The sequence below is a fragment of the Salmo trutta genome, chromosome 7 (assembly GCF_901001165.1).
Source record: "Salmo trutta chromosome 7, fSalTru1.1, whole genome shotgun sequence".
NCBI lineage: Eukaryota > Metazoa > Chordata > Actinopteri > Salmoniformes > Salmonidae > Salmo > Salmo trutta.
The window spans coordinates 5,089,565-5,107,733 of NC_042963.1; the positions used below are offsets into that span (position 1 = coordinate 5,089,565).

Consider the following 18,169-nt stretch of genomic DNA (forward strand, 5'->3'; position numbering starts at 1 on the left):
AAGTGGGTTGTGGGGCCAACTGTTGGGTTTTTATGCTGCTAAACGATGCTTAGTTACTAATAGTACTTATTTATTTTTTATCTAACTAGGCAAGTCAGTACAGAACAAATGATTTACAATGATGGCCTACCAGGGAACAGGGGCAGAACGACAGATTTTTACCTTGTCAGCTTGGTTACTGGCCCAAACATAGTACAATAGTACATAACAATAACAATAACACCTACTGTGCAAATACTCATGCAATTAAGGCAATGCTGGCACTTAGACAATATAAACAACATGCACAATCTAAAATACACAAACCTTAGCTGCAAGATAACATAGTACTGATACAATACAGTTACACATAAGTCATTTAGAGATGGTTATTTGTATAGCCTGTATGCGCACGCTACCGCTGCACTTTCATAGTTATTGCTACTGTTATGCCATGGTGAATTCTAGAACCTGCTGGAAGTCTCATAGATGGTCCTTTGAGTTCGCCAGCCTTGTCTCATAGACTAGTTGTAACATAGTAAACGTGAAACCGGGACACTCATATCAGTATGATATGTTAAGTTTGGTATGGTTACATAAGACAGAAGGTTACTTAAGGCAAAAACGAAAGGACGGTTGTATAAACCGAATTTCTAGCAACCCAAAGGTTGCGTTTTCAAATCTCATCATAGACAACTTTAGCAACTTTGCAACTACTTACTACTTGTAACAGGAGGTACTTTGCAACTACTTAGTTAGCTAACCTTAACAATTTAACCTAACTCCTAACCTTAACCCCTAGCCTAGCTAATGTTAGCATTAGCCACCTAGCTAACATTAGCCACAACTAATTGGAATTCGTAACATATAATGCGTTTTGCAAACTCGTAACTTATCTTACGAATTGTAATTTGTAACATATCATACAAAATGAATGATGGACATCCACATATTAGTACATAACATATGAAACGTAACATACCATACTAAATGAAAACGTGAATACATTTCTAAATACATGCTGTATACTACAGTAGAAACGACAACATGATATACAGAAAATAAGGCACGTACTTTGATAGGAATGCACACATTATCATTGTTATTATTTGTTAGGAAAACAACAATGAAGGCAATGCGAGCGCCAGCCAGAAAATGTATCGGGGGAAACCGTTTGTGCAAGACTACGGAAATGTCTGCATACTTGATCTACGGAAACACTGGGAAAGTGCTTAGGCTCTCCTTGAAGAGACAAGTTTGTCCGACTCAGTATTGCCTCAAACATAAATTGTCTGCAACAGTGAAATGGGCTACTTCTATGTGAATTAATGAGGAGGCGGAACACACCTCAATTCAAACTGTTGTTAGAAAAAAAAAGTTATTAGAAAATAATTCAAAATTTACAGGTTGAAACATAACCTTTCTTATTATCTGTGGGCTAACTGTCCTGTTGCGTAACAATCACATTTTGTAACAGTGTGTGCATTCTGACATCACTTGGACAAAACAACTCAGGCTGGGGCGACCATTAGAGATATTTGGATCGTGAAAGTACCAACAAACGGGTGTGATCGTTCTATAGTGGTCCCTGTTGTGTACGATCAAACCGGTGTGATTAGAACACTTGATTAGAACGCTTATTTAGAACGTCCATTTTTCGATTGACACAACAATCAGCATTTGAGCTGGCCACACTTTTTTTTTCACAGAAACATTTTGCACAAACACAGTCCTTACAAAATTATATCCAGACTGTGACCAGGTTATTTTTTAATGCAATGTAAAGACATTCACAGAAGTAGCTACAGCATAACACAATCATCCAAACCCGGAAAATGTAGGCTACATTTGTCCTAGCGCTAACTGAGGAAAGATTGACGTAACACAAGCGGTCATATTTTTATAATTCTCAGCTGACAGAAACTACAATATGAATTAGCTAATAGCAATTACTATATATAATTAATCACATCACGGGCGAGCTCACCATTGATCGAAATAATTGAGTAAAACACTTTCTAGAAATCAAAAGAAATCCGAGGATGGGTAGCTTGTATGCATGTTTAAGGGGGTGTGTCGTCTACAATCATCCACTTCCCTTCATTCACTTCCGTAAGTTTACCCAAAAGATGAGTGAACCATTCCTCACCTCATTAAAACATCTTTGGTCTGACAGATTACGTGACACCCAGAATGCATTGTATAATGTCATCAAACATGGCGCCACACATAGCTGGCAAATATCCTTATCATCAGTACAACCTTCAAAAGTATTTTACACATGTAACCGATGTGAAATGGCTAGTTAGTTAGCGGTGGTGCGCGCTAATAGCGTTTCAATCAGTGACGTCACTCGCTCTGAGACCTGAAGTGGTTGTTCCCCTTGCAACGTTGCAAGGGCCGCGGCTTTTGTGGCGCGATGGGTAACGATGCTTCGGTGGGTGTCAGTTGTTGATGTGTGCAAGGGTCCCTGGTTCGAGCCCAGGTTGGGGCGAAGAGAGGGACGGAACCTACACTGTTACACACACATCATAGGTGTCCATTACAATAGATGCAATAATCGGAATGCATTATTTGGCACAACTACTTGAAAACTGTAAATACATTATGCTCCATACATACATGCATGCATGCATACATACTGTATGTGCCTACACTAGAAACGACAACACAATATACAGAAAATAAGGAACTTACTTTGATAGGAACGCACACATGTCTAAAGTTATCATTTGTAAGGAAAACAACAAGGAAGGCAAAGCGGGCGCCAGCAAGAACATTTTCCAATTCTTGCAAGACTGCACAAATATATGCATACTTGATCTGCGCAAACATGAGTGAAGTGCAGTGGGTTTGCGGTTACCAGCATATATTCCTGTTGATAGATATGCCCCCGGTTATTACACAATGAGACGCAAAGAAATGTCGCTTATTAACAGTTTAAAGTTACATTGTATCAACAACCTGCGGCCTACTCAAGTTTTTCACTACTGCAGATTGTTTGTGGACTGAGAGTGATTTGGAAAGTACGCTGGTCACCGTCGATAGATATCCAGCAGGTGCGCGCTGTGTTCTATGTTGAGGGTTGTTTTCCTAATATCTTTATCCATTGAATATATGTGATTTTAGGCTATGACCGGTTATTATGAAATGTATAATGTATTTGTTATTGGTATATTAGCTTTTGAGAAGTAATGATTCTAGATTAAATTCCTGTTCAGTTAGGCGCTATGCCTAGTTTGGAGTCAGTGGTGTGTATTCATGGATGCCACGGGAAGCCAGGCTTCTCCAAATATTTGACCAATAAAAAATGTCAATGATAAAATAATGTATCTTTCGTTTCTCTGTGTTTTCATAATTTCCCTTTAATTTGCAAGTGGCTGAGTCTCACCAGAGAAATCATCCGAATGAGGGAAACAGCGCCCCTCTGTCTCAGTAAGTGTAGCACATGTATCTGACGCTGTCTGAAACAAAAGTATGACATGTTGCCGCTGTAGCATTTGATTGATTGATGCCAAAAAGCATTTGGCCTCCCTTGATAAAAAAAAGTAAAAAATGAGTCAATCACTATTGAGCTGAGCTCAACTGTGGGTTGTCCTGGCACAGCAAAATGCCCACTCAAAGGGTAGGCCAGTTTGGATTTGGCTTCCAGCCAATCAAATCACATCCAATGCAAAATGTAATTCTCATAAAAACGTGTCTGTTTCTGGTCTACTGATGTTGTGGTCCTACAGAAGCTAGCTTTCTAAATCGTCCTTTTCCTAAGCCATGGATGGAGATGGGGATTTGAACTTGTTGTTTTGACTTAGATGTAGACTATGCTCACGTTAACTATACTGAACAAAAATATAAACGCAACATGTAAAGTGTTGGTCCCGTGTTTCATGAGCTGAAGTAAAATATCCCAGAAATGTTTCATACGAACAAAAAGCTTATTTCTGTCAAATTTTGTGCACAAGGTTGTTTACATCTCTGTTAGTGAGCATTTATCCTTTGCCAAGATAATCCATCCACCTGACAGGTGTGGCATATCAAGAAGCTGATTAAACAGCAGGATCATTACACAGGTGCACCTTGTGATAGGGACAATAAAAGGCCTCTCTAAAATGTGCAGTTTTGTCACACAACACAATGCCACAGATGTCTCAAGTTTTGAGGGAGCGTGCAATTGGCATGCTGACTGCAGGAATGTCCACCAGAGCTGTGACGAGATAATTTAATGTTAATTTCTCTACCATAAGCTGCCACCAACGTAGTTTTAGAGAATTTGGCAGTACGTCCAACCGGCCTCACAACCGCAGACCACGTGCATCCATGCCAGCCCAGGACTTCCACATCCGGCTTCTTCACCTGCGGGATCGTCTGAGACCAGCCATCCAGACAGCTGATGAAACCGTGGGTTTGCACAACAGAAGAATTTCTGCACAAACTGTCAGAGACCGTCTCAGGGAAGCTGCGTGCTCGTCGTCCTTAGTAGGGTATTGACCTTACTGCAGTTTGGCATTGTAACCCAACTTCAGTGGGCGAATGCTCACCTTCGATGGCCACTGGCACGCTGGAGAAGTGTGCTCTATATGGATGAATCCCGGTTTCAAATGTAGCGGGCAAATGGCGTCGTGTGGGCGAGCGGTTTGCTGATGTCAAAGTTGTGAACAGAGTGGCCCATGGCGGGATTATGGTATGGACAGGCATAAACTGCAGACAACAACCACAATTGCATTTTATCGATGGAAATTTGAATGCACAGAGATACCGTGACGAGACCCTGAGGCCCGTTGTCGTGCCATTCATCCGCCGCCATCACCTCATGTTTCAGCACGATAATGCACATCCCCATTTCGCAAGGATCTGTAGACAATTCCTGGAAGCTGAAATTGTCCCAGTTCTTCAATGGCCTGCATACTCACCAGAAATGTCACCCATTGAGCATGTTTGGGATGTTCTGGATCGACGTGTACGACAGCGTGTTATAGTTCCTGGCAATATCCAGCAACTTCACACAGCCATTAAAGAGGAGTGGGACAACATTCCACAATCAACAGCCTGATCAACTCTATGCGAAGGAGATGTGTCACGCTGCATGAGGCAAATGGTGTTCACACCAGATACTGACTGGTTTTCTGATCCACGCCCCTACCTTTTTTTAAGTATCTGTGACCAACAGATGCATATCTGTATTCCCAGTCATGTGAAATCCATAGATTAGGGCCAAATTCATTTATTTCAATTGACTGATTTCCTTAAATGAACTGTAACTCAATATAATCTTTGAAATTGTTGCATGCTGCGTTTATATTTTTGTTCAATGTAGCTAGCTAACTTAACTGGTTCATTGTTGCCCATGTGAGGAAGTTAGGCTAGCAAGCATTTCAGCCTATGACAACAAAAACTAAAAGAAATACTGTATGACAGAGCCAAAGCCAACACTTCATTTGGCCGCTTTTCCTTCCAGTTCTCTGCTGCCAATGACTGGAACGAATTGCAAAAATCAATGAAGCTGGAGTTTTATATCTCCCTCTCAAACTTTAAGCATCAGCTGTCAGAGCAGTTTACCGATCACTGTACCTGTACACAGCCAATCTGTAAATAGCACACCCAACTACATCACCCCCGTATTATTACTTACCCTCTTGCTCTTCTGCACTGCTCTTTTACCCTGACAGTAGGGTTCACTATTTACTGGTAGTAATAATTTTAGCATATTCATGGTGGTAAATACATTGAATGAATATGGTCAGGCTATGCAGGAGTTCCAGTGTTAGATATGGATGTGAATAGGTTGTTTTTACACCACCTGCTGGTAAGTATTGGTACTGCACTCTTCCACACTAGTTCAACATTCTTGCCTGTCTACATCATGGTTTTCCCAAAATATCAGTGAAAGTTATACTAAATCAGTAATAGCAATGTGAACTATTCAGTTTCAAAATGCACTTACTGCACTTATGTATTATGAGATCCAACTTGTGCTGATCTATATAAAATTATGCATGTGAATAATTATGACACTTCTCCATCACTCCCTTATGAAGGCACATGGAGTTAGTGTTTGAGCATACATTGAGGTGTTTAATAAAGCTGACACCCCAGTATCTCTACTTGCACATCATCATCTGCACATTATCATCTGCACATCTATCACTCCAGTGTTAATGCTAAATTGTAATTATTTCGCCTCCATGGCCTCTGTATTGCCTACCTCCCTACTCTTCTACATTTGCACACACTGTACATAGATCTTTCTGTTGTGTTATTGACCATACGTTTGTTTATGTGTAACTCTGTGTTGTTGTTTGTGTCGCACTGCTTTGCTTTATCTTGGCCAGGATGCAGTTGTCAATGAGAACTTGTTCTCAACTGGCCTACCGGGTTCAATAAAGGTGAAATAAACAAATTTAAAAAAGAGCCATATACTGTTTTGCCAACATGAAGGAGAGGAGGACGGCATTGGGGTTCAACTAACTAGTCTACAAGTAGGTTGAGTCCCAAAATCATTTTTACACACACACACACACACACACACACACACACACACACACACACACACACACACACACACACACACACACACACACACACACACAGAGAGAATTCAATACCGTGGACAGTCGCATGATATTTAGCAACATTGATTTGACTAAATTGTTTCAGGTATCTTCAAGTTTGTTTTCACGATATTAAACAAAGCATATAGCCTTGTTGATATGATGATTTAAATGTTTAACTTGAACTGGTGCTGGAATAGCTGAGGCAGTGCTGCTGTTGTCTTTCTGCTGATTGAGGTATCTCCTGGGTTTTAAACCAGTAGCTGAGGCAGTGTTGTTGTCTTTCTGCTGATTGAGGTAACTCCTGGGTTTTAAACCAGCAGTTGACCATGCAGCAGGTCATAACTGTTTGTTACATGCAATATTTACTTTGTGGACTTTGTGATGAAACCAACGTATGTGTAGTAGAATTTATTCCGCCACTGTGTGACTGTAGTGTTTTTGTTGTCTCTGCCTTATTGTATATCACGGTGGCGTATGAAGAAATGGGTTATAAAGCAAACAACACAATTATCACCACAGGTTGTAATATGGCTTTTTTACTGACTTGGCTTGGCTTCCCAACTGATATTTACCCATGCACCACCACTGTTTGGAGGCGATCTGCAGAAACCAGTCATAGCTTCAGTTATTGGCTATGTAGATTAGGCCTATTGTCAGTTATTTTAGTCTACATCCTAGGACAGAGTTCTAAACAGTTTGTAAATAGGCCTACTCAAGGATCCAGCTCACCTTCTAGCCCAAAACCTGTAAATAAACAGCATTTTGCACCTGATTCCATCTGACTCCTTATGATTCACACACCCCTGACAGTAGGGTCCACTATTTACTGGTAGTAATAATTTTAGCATATTCATGGTGGTAAATACATTGAATGAATATGGTCAGGCTATGCAGGAGTTCCAGTGTTAGATATGGGTGTGAATAGATTGTTTTTACACCACCTGCTGGTAAGTATTGGTACTGCACTCTTCCACACTAGTTCAACATTCTTGCCTGTCTACATCATGGTTTTCCAAAATATCAGTGAAAGTTATACTAAATCAGTAATAGCAATGTGAACTATTCAGTTTCAAAATGCACTTACTGCACTTATGTATTATGAGATCCAACTTGTGCTGATCTATATAAAATGATGCATGTGAATAATTATGACACTTCTCCATCACTCCCTTATGAAGGCACATGGAGTTAGTGTTTGAGCATACATTGAGGTGTTTAATAAAGCTGACAGTCTCTATTGTTTGGGACATCACAGGTGGACAAAATCTAGGTAAGAAAGTTGTTCACTTAATTTACAGAATAAGTGAGAGAACCTAAAATAGACAGTAGAAGCCAATAGTTTTACTTTAGTGAATGTAGAACACACATTTTTACAACAATCTCTAGCATGGTATCTTTATCATTCAATAAAAAGTTCACTAGAATATTTATTGTATAATGAAGATAAAACAACACATTCAAGGGAAATAAAATGCAGATTAACTTAAAATTCTCTCTTGATTTTGTTTCATTCATGGCAACAAAGTCCAGCTTGTGCCGCCAAACGGTTTGAGCATCCAAACCGCAAACAGCTTCTTGAAGTGAACTATTAACTACAAACAATTACCAAATACATAGTTCTGTTTATAAAAGCCATACAGCAAAGCAGTGTACTCTTGCACAGCAAAGTGAAGAAAGTTCTTGCAACAAAGTTCTGTTGTCTCCTATAATCCTGTTCTTTCACATTCAATAGTTGTGCAGGTTTTTACACAGCACATAGCCCAAAAGAGCAAGTGTATCTCTTTACGTTCTCTATACATTCCTTGTGTGAATCTTATTTCAGGGGAGGGCAGAGTGGGAAAGACTAATCAGTCTCTATGTTCTGTAATGTTTGTCAGCTTCTTTAGCTGTAGTGGCGTTAGTTTGGAGCTATGTGAGGCTTTTCTTGATTTATAACATGAGTAATTCTTTGGGATAAGGCTATTTTCTAACCGTGCATATAAAGAGTGAAGCTAGAAAAATTCCCTGATATCCTATCAAGTGCTAAAGTGTGCATGTCATTTGTAATGAAGCTATGAAAAAAAGACTGCTAAAGTCTTGTTAGAATAGTGTAATGGTATTATTGCTGTTCTGTAACCTGACATGTGTTCAAATGGATATTAAATAAGTTATGCTGTGTTTCTTATGCATGTCTAAAATAATTCTGAATTGATCAAGACTGAGGAAAAGAATTTGTTCAAAAAGGTAGACATTGATAACATTGTATGTGCAACTGGCTATCCAGCTCCCTGACTATATGGGACATGCAATAACATTTAATAGTAGATTGGACCCTTTAAGTGACGTTTTTTAAGGGTCCGCATCTGGGCAGAGTATGAGTTGGAAACTGCATAGATCACTATTGGCTTATTGCCAACTGCTATGGATCAAATGAAGGGGTGGAGACAGGCGTGGAGGAGAAACACACAAGGCAAAATATAGCAAATGTAAAGAGATACTCCTTTTGTACAGCAAACTTCTCATACAAATGTGTGCAATCCAGCAGTGTCAGATCAAGTCTATTCTGTTGCGTTGTCTCTACTATGTATTAGCTGCTGAATTCTCTGACACTTTACCACTGTGGGGATGGGGTATAATGCAAGCCAAGGCCACATGTAACAGACAATGACATACATGCTTGCATGGTCTGATATGCACACACAGGCAAATATACAACAGTGAAACAGAAAATGGCTGCTGCCACTCACAGGTACTACACCCTTCTTATGGGATCATGATTTCAGGGTTGTTCATTTCCTACTAGTGATGGGCCTCAAACATAGGGTATTTTGCTGTGCCAATTTATAAAACTGATTAATTTTATACATAATCATGGCTGTGGATTACATTTAGGCTATGCTATTTACAATGTTTGCAACTTAATTTACTCATAAGTGTGAACAATTTCACCAGAGAGTGATCCATCAATGGATCGTTTAATTAACCATAAATGGGTCGTTCCACCAATTCGGTGCCTTTTGAGAAGTATTAACTTGGTACAAAAAAGCTTTAGATCCCACCTACTTTTTACATTCTGTCATAACGAGCCTATGTTCAATTTCATAAACTAGTTTTCCCATCTCAAGAGGTTAAATTAAAAAATGAAGTGTGGGAAGTACAGGTGCTGAGGGTGCTGCAGCAACCCTGAAAAATCGGAATAAAACAAAAAACAAATCAGCCATAAATCCCCCTTTGACAGGGGGAATGGAAGCTTGTTGTGTGCAACAGAGAGTGGCAATTGAATGCAAGCTTCACGCATAAAATTTTTAAAAAAAAGATTCTAGCCTGTCTATCTATGAGTAACAAGGTTGACGTATAATGTTCAACTCACTCAGTTTTCCACCACAAAACACCAGAAAATTGCCAGAGAGTAGAACCAGCTCACCTGCTTTTACTGTATGATTTGACCATTAGATGTTCAATATTTCTTTTGAAAAAATATATATTTAAAAAGGAATCGTTTCACCATATTAAAACGAGAGTTCAGTTCAAGTAACTGGTTTGACCTTAAAACGAGGGACAGATGTAAATGAATCATTATCACATGAAATAAATCATCTCCAGAAATAACTTTGTCAAAGCAACAAAATAACTAGGGCTTTACAATGATGGTGAAACTTGGAGAGATTTTGCAATTAAGTGGGTTAAAATCTTCCTTGAAGTGACACGGGACATGTCAAAATGCAGATTTTGGGCACTTTAGAAAGCTTTTATTCATATTAAAAAGTATATTAGTGTACAAAACGCTTTCCATGACAGACTGACCAGCTTAATACAGGTGAAAGATATGATCCCTTATTGATGTCACTTGTTAAATCCACTTCAATCAGTGTAGATGAAGGGGAGGAGACATGTTATTAAATAATGATTTTTAAGCCTTGAGACAATTGAGACATGGATTGTGTATCATTGCCATTCAGAGGGTGAATGGGTAAGACAAAATATTTAAGTGCCTTTAAACGGGGTATGGTAGTAGGTGCCAGGCGCACCGGTTCGTGTCAAGAACTGCAACTCTGCTGGGTTTTTCACGCTCAACAGTTTTCTGTGTGTATCAAGAATGGTCCACCACCCAAAGGACATCCAGCCAACTTGGCACAAATGTGGGAAGCATTGGAATCAACATGGGCCAGCATCCCTCTGGAGTCCATGCCCCGACAAATTGAGGCAGTTCTGATGGCAAAAGGGGAGAGGGGGTGCAACTCAATATTAGGAAGGTGTTCTTAATGTTTTGTACACTCAGTGTATATTAAAGTGCACTTAATTTAACATAACAGGCTTTTAAAATGCAATATTGGTGCACAATTTCTACTTCAAATATCAAAGTGACGCAAAAGGCACTCTTTTCGTGGAGCGACCCAAATAGGTTTATTGGCATGGTTCATGAAATGGCATGTCTTTCAATCGAGCAAAGCACAATCACAATGGATGGTTTTTCAATGCTGAGATGGGACCTTGGGTTTGAAAGTTGGCAGTGTATTCAGCAGCTACAGGTAAATAGCCTAACCCTAAACCATATTTTCCTCAGCGTTGAGATTATCCTTCACAACATAAGATATAGTGGAACTTTAACCTTACATCACTGTTATTACAATTTCTTAAGGACAGACATTCACCACTATTAAAGAGAAAACAACCCAAAAAACTACTCTCTGGAAAGAAAACCACTTTGATTATAACGGTAGTAATTCAATTTTGAAGAAAGTACAGTATAATTAACAAAATAGTAAATATTAACCAGTGAATAATCTACTTAATAAGGATCTCGCCCTGTAAACACGGCAGTAATCCACAAAAATATACCTTTTTCTTGAATCTGGTGATGGTACAATACATACGTACTTACACCAAGGTGATATATATATATATATTAAAGTTGCTATTTACATAACAAAAGAAAGTGTTTGGCTCAAATGTTTAATTTAACAAACAGAACACCAAGTGTTCATGGCTTGAGATATTGATTCAAGATCTGGCTTGCATGTCTTTATAATGTTTGTAACAAAGCACAGTAAAAACAAAACTAAAATGAACAATTGTTTTTGAGAGAATTGCTAGGAAACCATAGCTACAAAATAACAGAAAGAAACGTACAGTGCAGCTTTGGCTTACATTACCAATGAATTGTTGGAGCAATGAGAAGATTTCTTCCTATTACCATGTTACCAGTTCAACTGGACAATTTCCCATAATGTTAATGTCCCATATATCAGATTATAAAATGAATGTTATTATTGCAATATACTATTTCCTATTTCTTTTAGAACTAAACACATGACTCTGAGCCATGTCCTTCCCATACAGGATAGCTTTTCCTGTCTCAAACCGCACAAGGGAAACTTCTTTCAAATGAAAAACAACAGTCTCTGAGGTCGAAATTGTTTTAAAATTTGATTTCACATCTATTGATTTAATAAGTTAATAGAAGAGACAAATTGAGACAAAGTTGTATGAGATTAAAGTCGTATGAGGTTATACCATGTAGTGAAACATGAGCTCTAACAGTGGACGCCACAAGCAGGGGCCCTCAGCCAGCAGGCAACACTGACTTTTTGGATTGTTTGTAATTTGCAACCACAACAGCAAAAACAGCAACTACAAGTGCCAGACTAGACCAGTGACTACAATAATCTAGATTAGTTTTTTTCTTCTTTTTTTTCCTTTGAACATCAGACTCCTGCAAACATCTAATTCGCACCCAGTACCTGATAACATCTGTTTGTGTACATAATTCAGTCCAACTACTTGAATGTTTTTCTTATTAATGTGAGACGTATTTAATTTATTTGCCATTCTCCTTCTTACAAAATGAAATGGAGTTAAATAATAATATTATAATGATAATTATAAGGACCTTTCCTACCCCATCCATCTCTCCCCCAAGTCTACCCTCTCCCTCCCTCCATCTGACTAGCTGGTGACTGGAGGCCTGACTGAGTGACTCTATGTCACCCAGGTGTCCATGCGCATGCGCTTGACAGAGGGGTTCTCCCTGTTGTCCTCGGTGCCGGCTGGGGGTCTGCCCAGTCCCATGGACGAGGAGTGGAAGTCCGGCCGGTGGTCTTCGCGGTCGCTGCCATCGTACGAGCTGCAGGAGGAGCTGAGGCTGTCCACTGGCGAGCGGCCCAGGTCCTGCCGGCTGGACGCCTGCTGCTGCTGCTGCTGCTGCTGCTGCTGGGGGAAGCCAGAGGAGGTGACGCGCTCCCGCGGTGGGGAGATGGGCTCTGACTTGATGTTGATGTTCTGGCTGGTGTTGATAGAGAGGTTGGAGCCCTGAGGTAGGTGACCACCACCCCTGTAGAGAGGAACAGCACGGGGTCAGTGGCCATTTGGATAGTAACATAGATCAGGTGCTTGGAGTGGTGGTTGGAAAATTGACATTTGAAAGAGTCCAAGCTATGTACTTTGAACGTGTATATAATGTGTGCACTGAATATTCTATTAATGCGTGGGTGTCTATGTGTTTGTGTGTGTGTTTGCTAGTGTGTTACTCACACCAAAGAGCTGAGAGCTGCCTGGCCCAGTTGATGTTGTTGCCATGCCGACATGGAGCCCAAAGAGAGCCCTGGAGAGCCGAAGCCCTGTAGGGAGGAGATCTCTGCACTGCTCAGGGAGTACTCTGCAACAACAACAGCACCAGAGAACAGTGAGATACACACACTCCCCCTCCCACTGCTACTGCAGCAACACCTCTCACCACAGGAGACCAGACCAATCAGTATGAGCCAGGCAGGCAGCGCCGAGGCAGCCGTGGCAGGGGACAGAGGGGTAGACTCACCGGTGTTGTAGCCGGTGGGCATGCCTGAGTAGACCAGGCCTTGGGGGGGCAGACTGGGGGTGGTGACAGACACTACTGGGGTGGCCAGTAGCTGGGACTGGGAGCTGTTTATCCTGTGGGTGTTCTGTAAACAGTACAAAGAAAACAGGTTTAATGAACAAAACAACCCTGTAGGGTGCTGTAAAGACTTACTGTGGTGAACCCAAAGTGCAAGATGGTAAATTGATATAGCTAAAAACATGTTATGTTATGTATATATTAGCTGCAGAGCATTTTTTTAAAGTCATAATATGATAAGACTATAATAACTTAGCAATGAAAAATGTGTTGCAATACTACTTCCCACCAAGCAGTAGCACTGTAGCTTCATGTCACATGTAGCTACAATCTCGACAACGTATTGAGCCATGTTTGTATTATATGATGGCTGTTTGACAAAATGTGTAATAAGAAAAAACTATATCCCATAAAGACTTAAAAACTGTTTTTGTCCAATATTGATAAATTGAATGTTGTTTGTGGGTAAATCTGTAAACAGATTATGGATCATCAGAAACAGGAATAAAGTTTTGAAATAGAATACCGTTTTACCATACACGATAGTGGGATTTTGTGCTGACATGCACTCGTTGTTGAATTCAGATTTCCTCACAAGCTAAGGCAAATGCTCTTCGGCACTCAAATTGTTTATAGACTGTGAATAAAGAAAATGGTCAATTCAATAACTACCAAAGATGTCTAAAAAAAACACAGATGTCTTACTACTACTGCCAGAAAGAGAGACAGGTCCTTCATTTTTTTATAACATATAGCAGCTACTACATAACTCCTAAAAAAACGCAATCCTGGGTGCAGTGGCTGCATGCTGTCCCAAGCACACAGTCACACAACACAGTGCCTTCATGCAGCAGCAACAGGATCACACAAGCTCCCAGAATGCCAATCATGGTAGGCACTCATTAGGACCACACACTCACTGGTCAAATGTTGGCTCATTTATCCATCTATGGATGCTTTAGTCAAATCTTCTCAGAATATAGTATTCTGTTCATTATGTACCCTCTAATATAAACGTTTAATGCTACACTTGTTTGTTCTGATGTGAAAGTGAGACTATTTTGCTAGCAGCTAACAGAGGCAAAATGGCAGAGTTAGCATGAGCTGCAGGACTGTTTGTGATCTGGGTGGGAATAACGTCAAGAGACACCTTTTACTGCATCAATCTAGGAAACACATACAGCATGTCATATCATATGATTACTCTGTGATCTGAGCAGGTCTGGTGTGGCAATTTGTAATATAGTGCAGTTGAGGGTTTCATTTGAGGCAATATTGCATCATGACAGTTTGATAACTTCCTTGGAAATATCTGCTGCTCCTACTCTCTCCAACCAGATGACATCGTCCAAAAACAAGCTTCTAAGAATTACATAATCCACAATGAAGTAATCTGCCCCTCCCCATGAAGAACAATCCAAGTTTTGAAATCTGTTCTTTGGAAATTACTTTGTAATTTTATACATATTACAAAACCTTTGTTTAAAACAGTTATACTGTTGAAGTCAGAAGTTTACATACACCTTAGCCCAATACATTTAAACTCCGATTTTCACAATTCCTGATATTTAATCCTAGGTTTGGATGGTGTTCTTTGGCTTGCAAGCCTCCCCCTTTTTCCTCCAAACATAATGATGGTCATTATGGCCAAACAGTTCTATTTTTGTTTCATCAGACCAGAGGACATTTCTCTAAAAAGTACGATCTTTGTCCCCATGTGCAGTTGCAAACCGTAGTCAAACTTTTTTCTGGTGGTTTTGAAGCAGTGGCTTCTTCCTTGCTGAGCGGCCTTTCAGGTTATGTCGATATAGGACTCGTTTTACTGTGGATATACCGTAATTTCAGGACTATTAAGCGCACCTGAATATAAGCCGCACCCACTGAATTAATTTTTTTATTTATTTTGAACATAAATAAGCCGCACATGTCTATAAGCCGCAGGTGCCTACCAGTACATTGAAACAAATTAACTTTACACAGGCTTTAACGAAACACGGCTTGTAACAAAAATAAATAGGCTTTAACGAAACACGGCTTGTAACAAAAATAAATAGGCTTTAACGAAACACGGCTTGTAACAAAAAATTTGCAGTAAGCTTTAGTTGTCTTTTTGCACTGAGTCAATTCCTCACGCTGCTGTTTCCAACGTCTTATCATCGACTCATTAAGACCAAGCTCCCGTGCAGCAGCTCTATTTCCTTTTCCAACAGCCAGATCAATCGCCTTCAACTTGAAAGCTGCATCATATGCATTTCTCCATGTCTTTGCCATGATGAGGGTGACAAAATGACTACCGTAATCAGAATGATGGGAAGTTTGAGAGCGCTCGATTTAATCTAAACAGTAAACAAAAAAGTTCGGCAATTTCATTGGTCTAATGAAAGCTTCATGCCGGCAAAACACTGAGCACGTCACAGAATGTGTTTTTTTGGAGAAAAAAAAATTGAAAGCGGGAAAAATCCATATATTAGCCGCGTCATTGTTTAAGCTGCGAGGTTCAAAGCCTGGGAAAAAAGTTGCGGCTTATAGTCCGGAATTTACGGTAGATACTTTTGTACGTGTTTCCTCCAGCATCTTCACAAGGTCCTTTGCTGTTGTTCTGGGATTGATTTGCACTTTTCACACCAAAGTACGTTCATCTCTAGGAGACAGAGCGTGTCTCCTTCCTGAGCGGTATGACGGCTGCATGGTCCCATGGTGTTTATACTTCCGTACAATTGTTTGTACAGATGAACATGGTACCTTCAGGCATTTGGAAATTGCTCCCAATGATGAACCAGACTTGTGGAGGTCTACAATCTTTTTCTGAGGTCTTGGCTGATGTCTTTTGATTTTCCCATGATGTCAAGCAAAGAGGCACTGAGTTTGAAGGTAGGCCTTGAAATACATCCACAGGTACACCTCCAATTGACTCAAATGATGTCAATTTGCCTATCAGAAGCTTCTAAAGCCATGACATCATTTTTGGGAATTTTCCATGCTGTTTAAAGGCACAGTCAACTTAGTGTATGTAAACTTCTGACCCACTGGAATTGTGATACAGTGAATTATAAGTGAAATAATCTGTCTGTAAACAATTGTTGGAAAAATTACTTGTGTCATGCACAAAGTAGATGTCCTAACCGACTTGCCAAAACTATAGTTTGTTAACAAGAAATTTGTGGAGTGGTTGAAAAACGAGTTTTAATGACTCCAACCTAAGTGTATGTAAACTTTCGACTTCACCTGTATGTAACGATGTGTGTCCAAACTACTTTCTTGAAGTAACAAGACGCAGGAGTGATAATGATCTGTCTAATTGTTCTAGTGAATGTGTGCATCGTGTGCTCACTCACAAACAAACAGAAACATTCAAGCATTCCCTGAACAACACATGGGAGTGGCGGTGCTCAGCACATTAGACAGGTTGAGGCATCTTGCCAGGTTCATGACATGCATTGAAACACTGACGCTGCTCTTCATTTCTCAATTTAGTCTTTATAAAAAGAAAATCCATTCAATCAAATAAATTCAATAAACTCAGTTCAAGGTATTCAAATCTACAGGTCAAGAACAGCCTTCACTCCTGAACATGTTATTACTTATCTATTTGCCTCGTTGTTGTTACGATGAAATTGAAAGTGTGTTCATTCAGCCATTTTTCTCAAAACTCACCAAATGTATTTCCTCCTCCTCCGACTGCTCTCAACAGAAGAGAAGAAGAGAGGCAGGGTTACAAGAGAAGGTCAGGATGGCTTCTACAGTCACCCTTTTGATGTTGAAAACCAAAGTCCTAATTGCCTGATTGTATTCCACGAGTAAAAGTCATCTAGACGTGCCTGCCCTCTAGACTTAAATATTCACTCTGTCCTCTGCTATTCATGTTACCTTGCAAAACCTTCTTTGTCAAATGCAATGTCTTTGTCAAAGGCAGTACTGTACAATGCTTTGGATAAAAGTGCCTGCTAAATGACCATGTTATAACACTTTAGCTTGGGTTTGTGACCATTTCAGAGTAAGACCTATCATTTTGGACCCATAACTATTTGCTACTCAGAAGGTTACTGGTGTAAAACCAAAATGGGTCAACTTTAGAGTCAATTATTAAAGACACTCTAGCAAGAATGGTTTAAGTCAGCAAACACACTTAATGACTTGGACTCACATTGAATAAGTGCTTAACCTCTCATGCATCCATCTAATTACATCATCAATCCTGAGGCTATAGCTTGACTCATTTGGAAGGCTCTCCACTTACTTTAAATAAAACTGAGTTCAAGAAACTAAAACTGACCAGTTAGGTCAACTCAATGCAAACTGTAATGTCATCAAATATGTGTAGCTATCTATAAAGTAGAGTAGTCAATGATGTACAAGTCAATGTAATTCATTGATACCTGCATATTGTGCATTTTTGTTTCACCTAGTAGATTACAGGAGTCTCTGTATGTGAGGCCTACTGTTCTGCTAGACAAGAGGCTAACTAGAAGCCCCTCTTCCTTCTTCCCTGTGCTGAGGGACTGACTGTGCCCTGGCCAGGACTGTCTTAATAATACCCACACTCAATCAATAGCGGCAGGAAGACACGACAAGGGCGACAAGATATTATCTGGCTCACACTCTGGGCCCCTGATTAAGCCTTCATCCCCACTCTGTCACACTGAGATGTGATTAATTTAATACCATTATGGCCTAATGGCAGGCTGTCTGAAGACCTGCCAGCCCACAACGCTGCCTTAACCCATCTGGAACGCTGCGTTTACGCTGACAGAGCAGAGCTGAGCAGGCCCTCCCTTTTGTCTCAATACTACTG

The 18,169-nt window shown here is 40.0% G+C and overlaps 1 protein-coding gene across 5 annotated transcripts in view; it reads right to left on the bottom strand.

Annotated features, from left to right (window-relative positions):
* Positions 1-10,883: 10,883 nt before the first annotated feature.
* Positions 10,884-18,169, bottom strand: part of LOC115196775 (myocyte-specific enhancer factor 2A) — a 96,946-nt gene continuing 89,660 nt past the window's right edge. For 3 of the 5 annotated variants that reach the window (XM_029757673.1, XM_029757671.1, XM_029757672.1), the window contains exons 8-11: positions 17,032-17,055; positions 13,321-13,444; positions 13,038-13,161; positions 10,884-12,837 (exon numbers count right to left, since the gene is read on the bottom strand). In XM_029757673.1, coding sequence (XP_029613533.1) covers positions 12,486-12,837; positions 13,038-13,161; positions 13,321-13,444; positions 17,032-17,055 — 624 coding nt within the window. In that variant the 3' untranslated portion in view covers positions 10,884-12,485. The remainder of the gene's footprint in view (positions 12,838-13,037; positions 13,162-13,320; positions 13,445-17,031; positions 17,056-18,169) is intronic. The other 2 variants (XM_029757674.1, XM_029757675.1) reach the window with 1 other exon arrangement.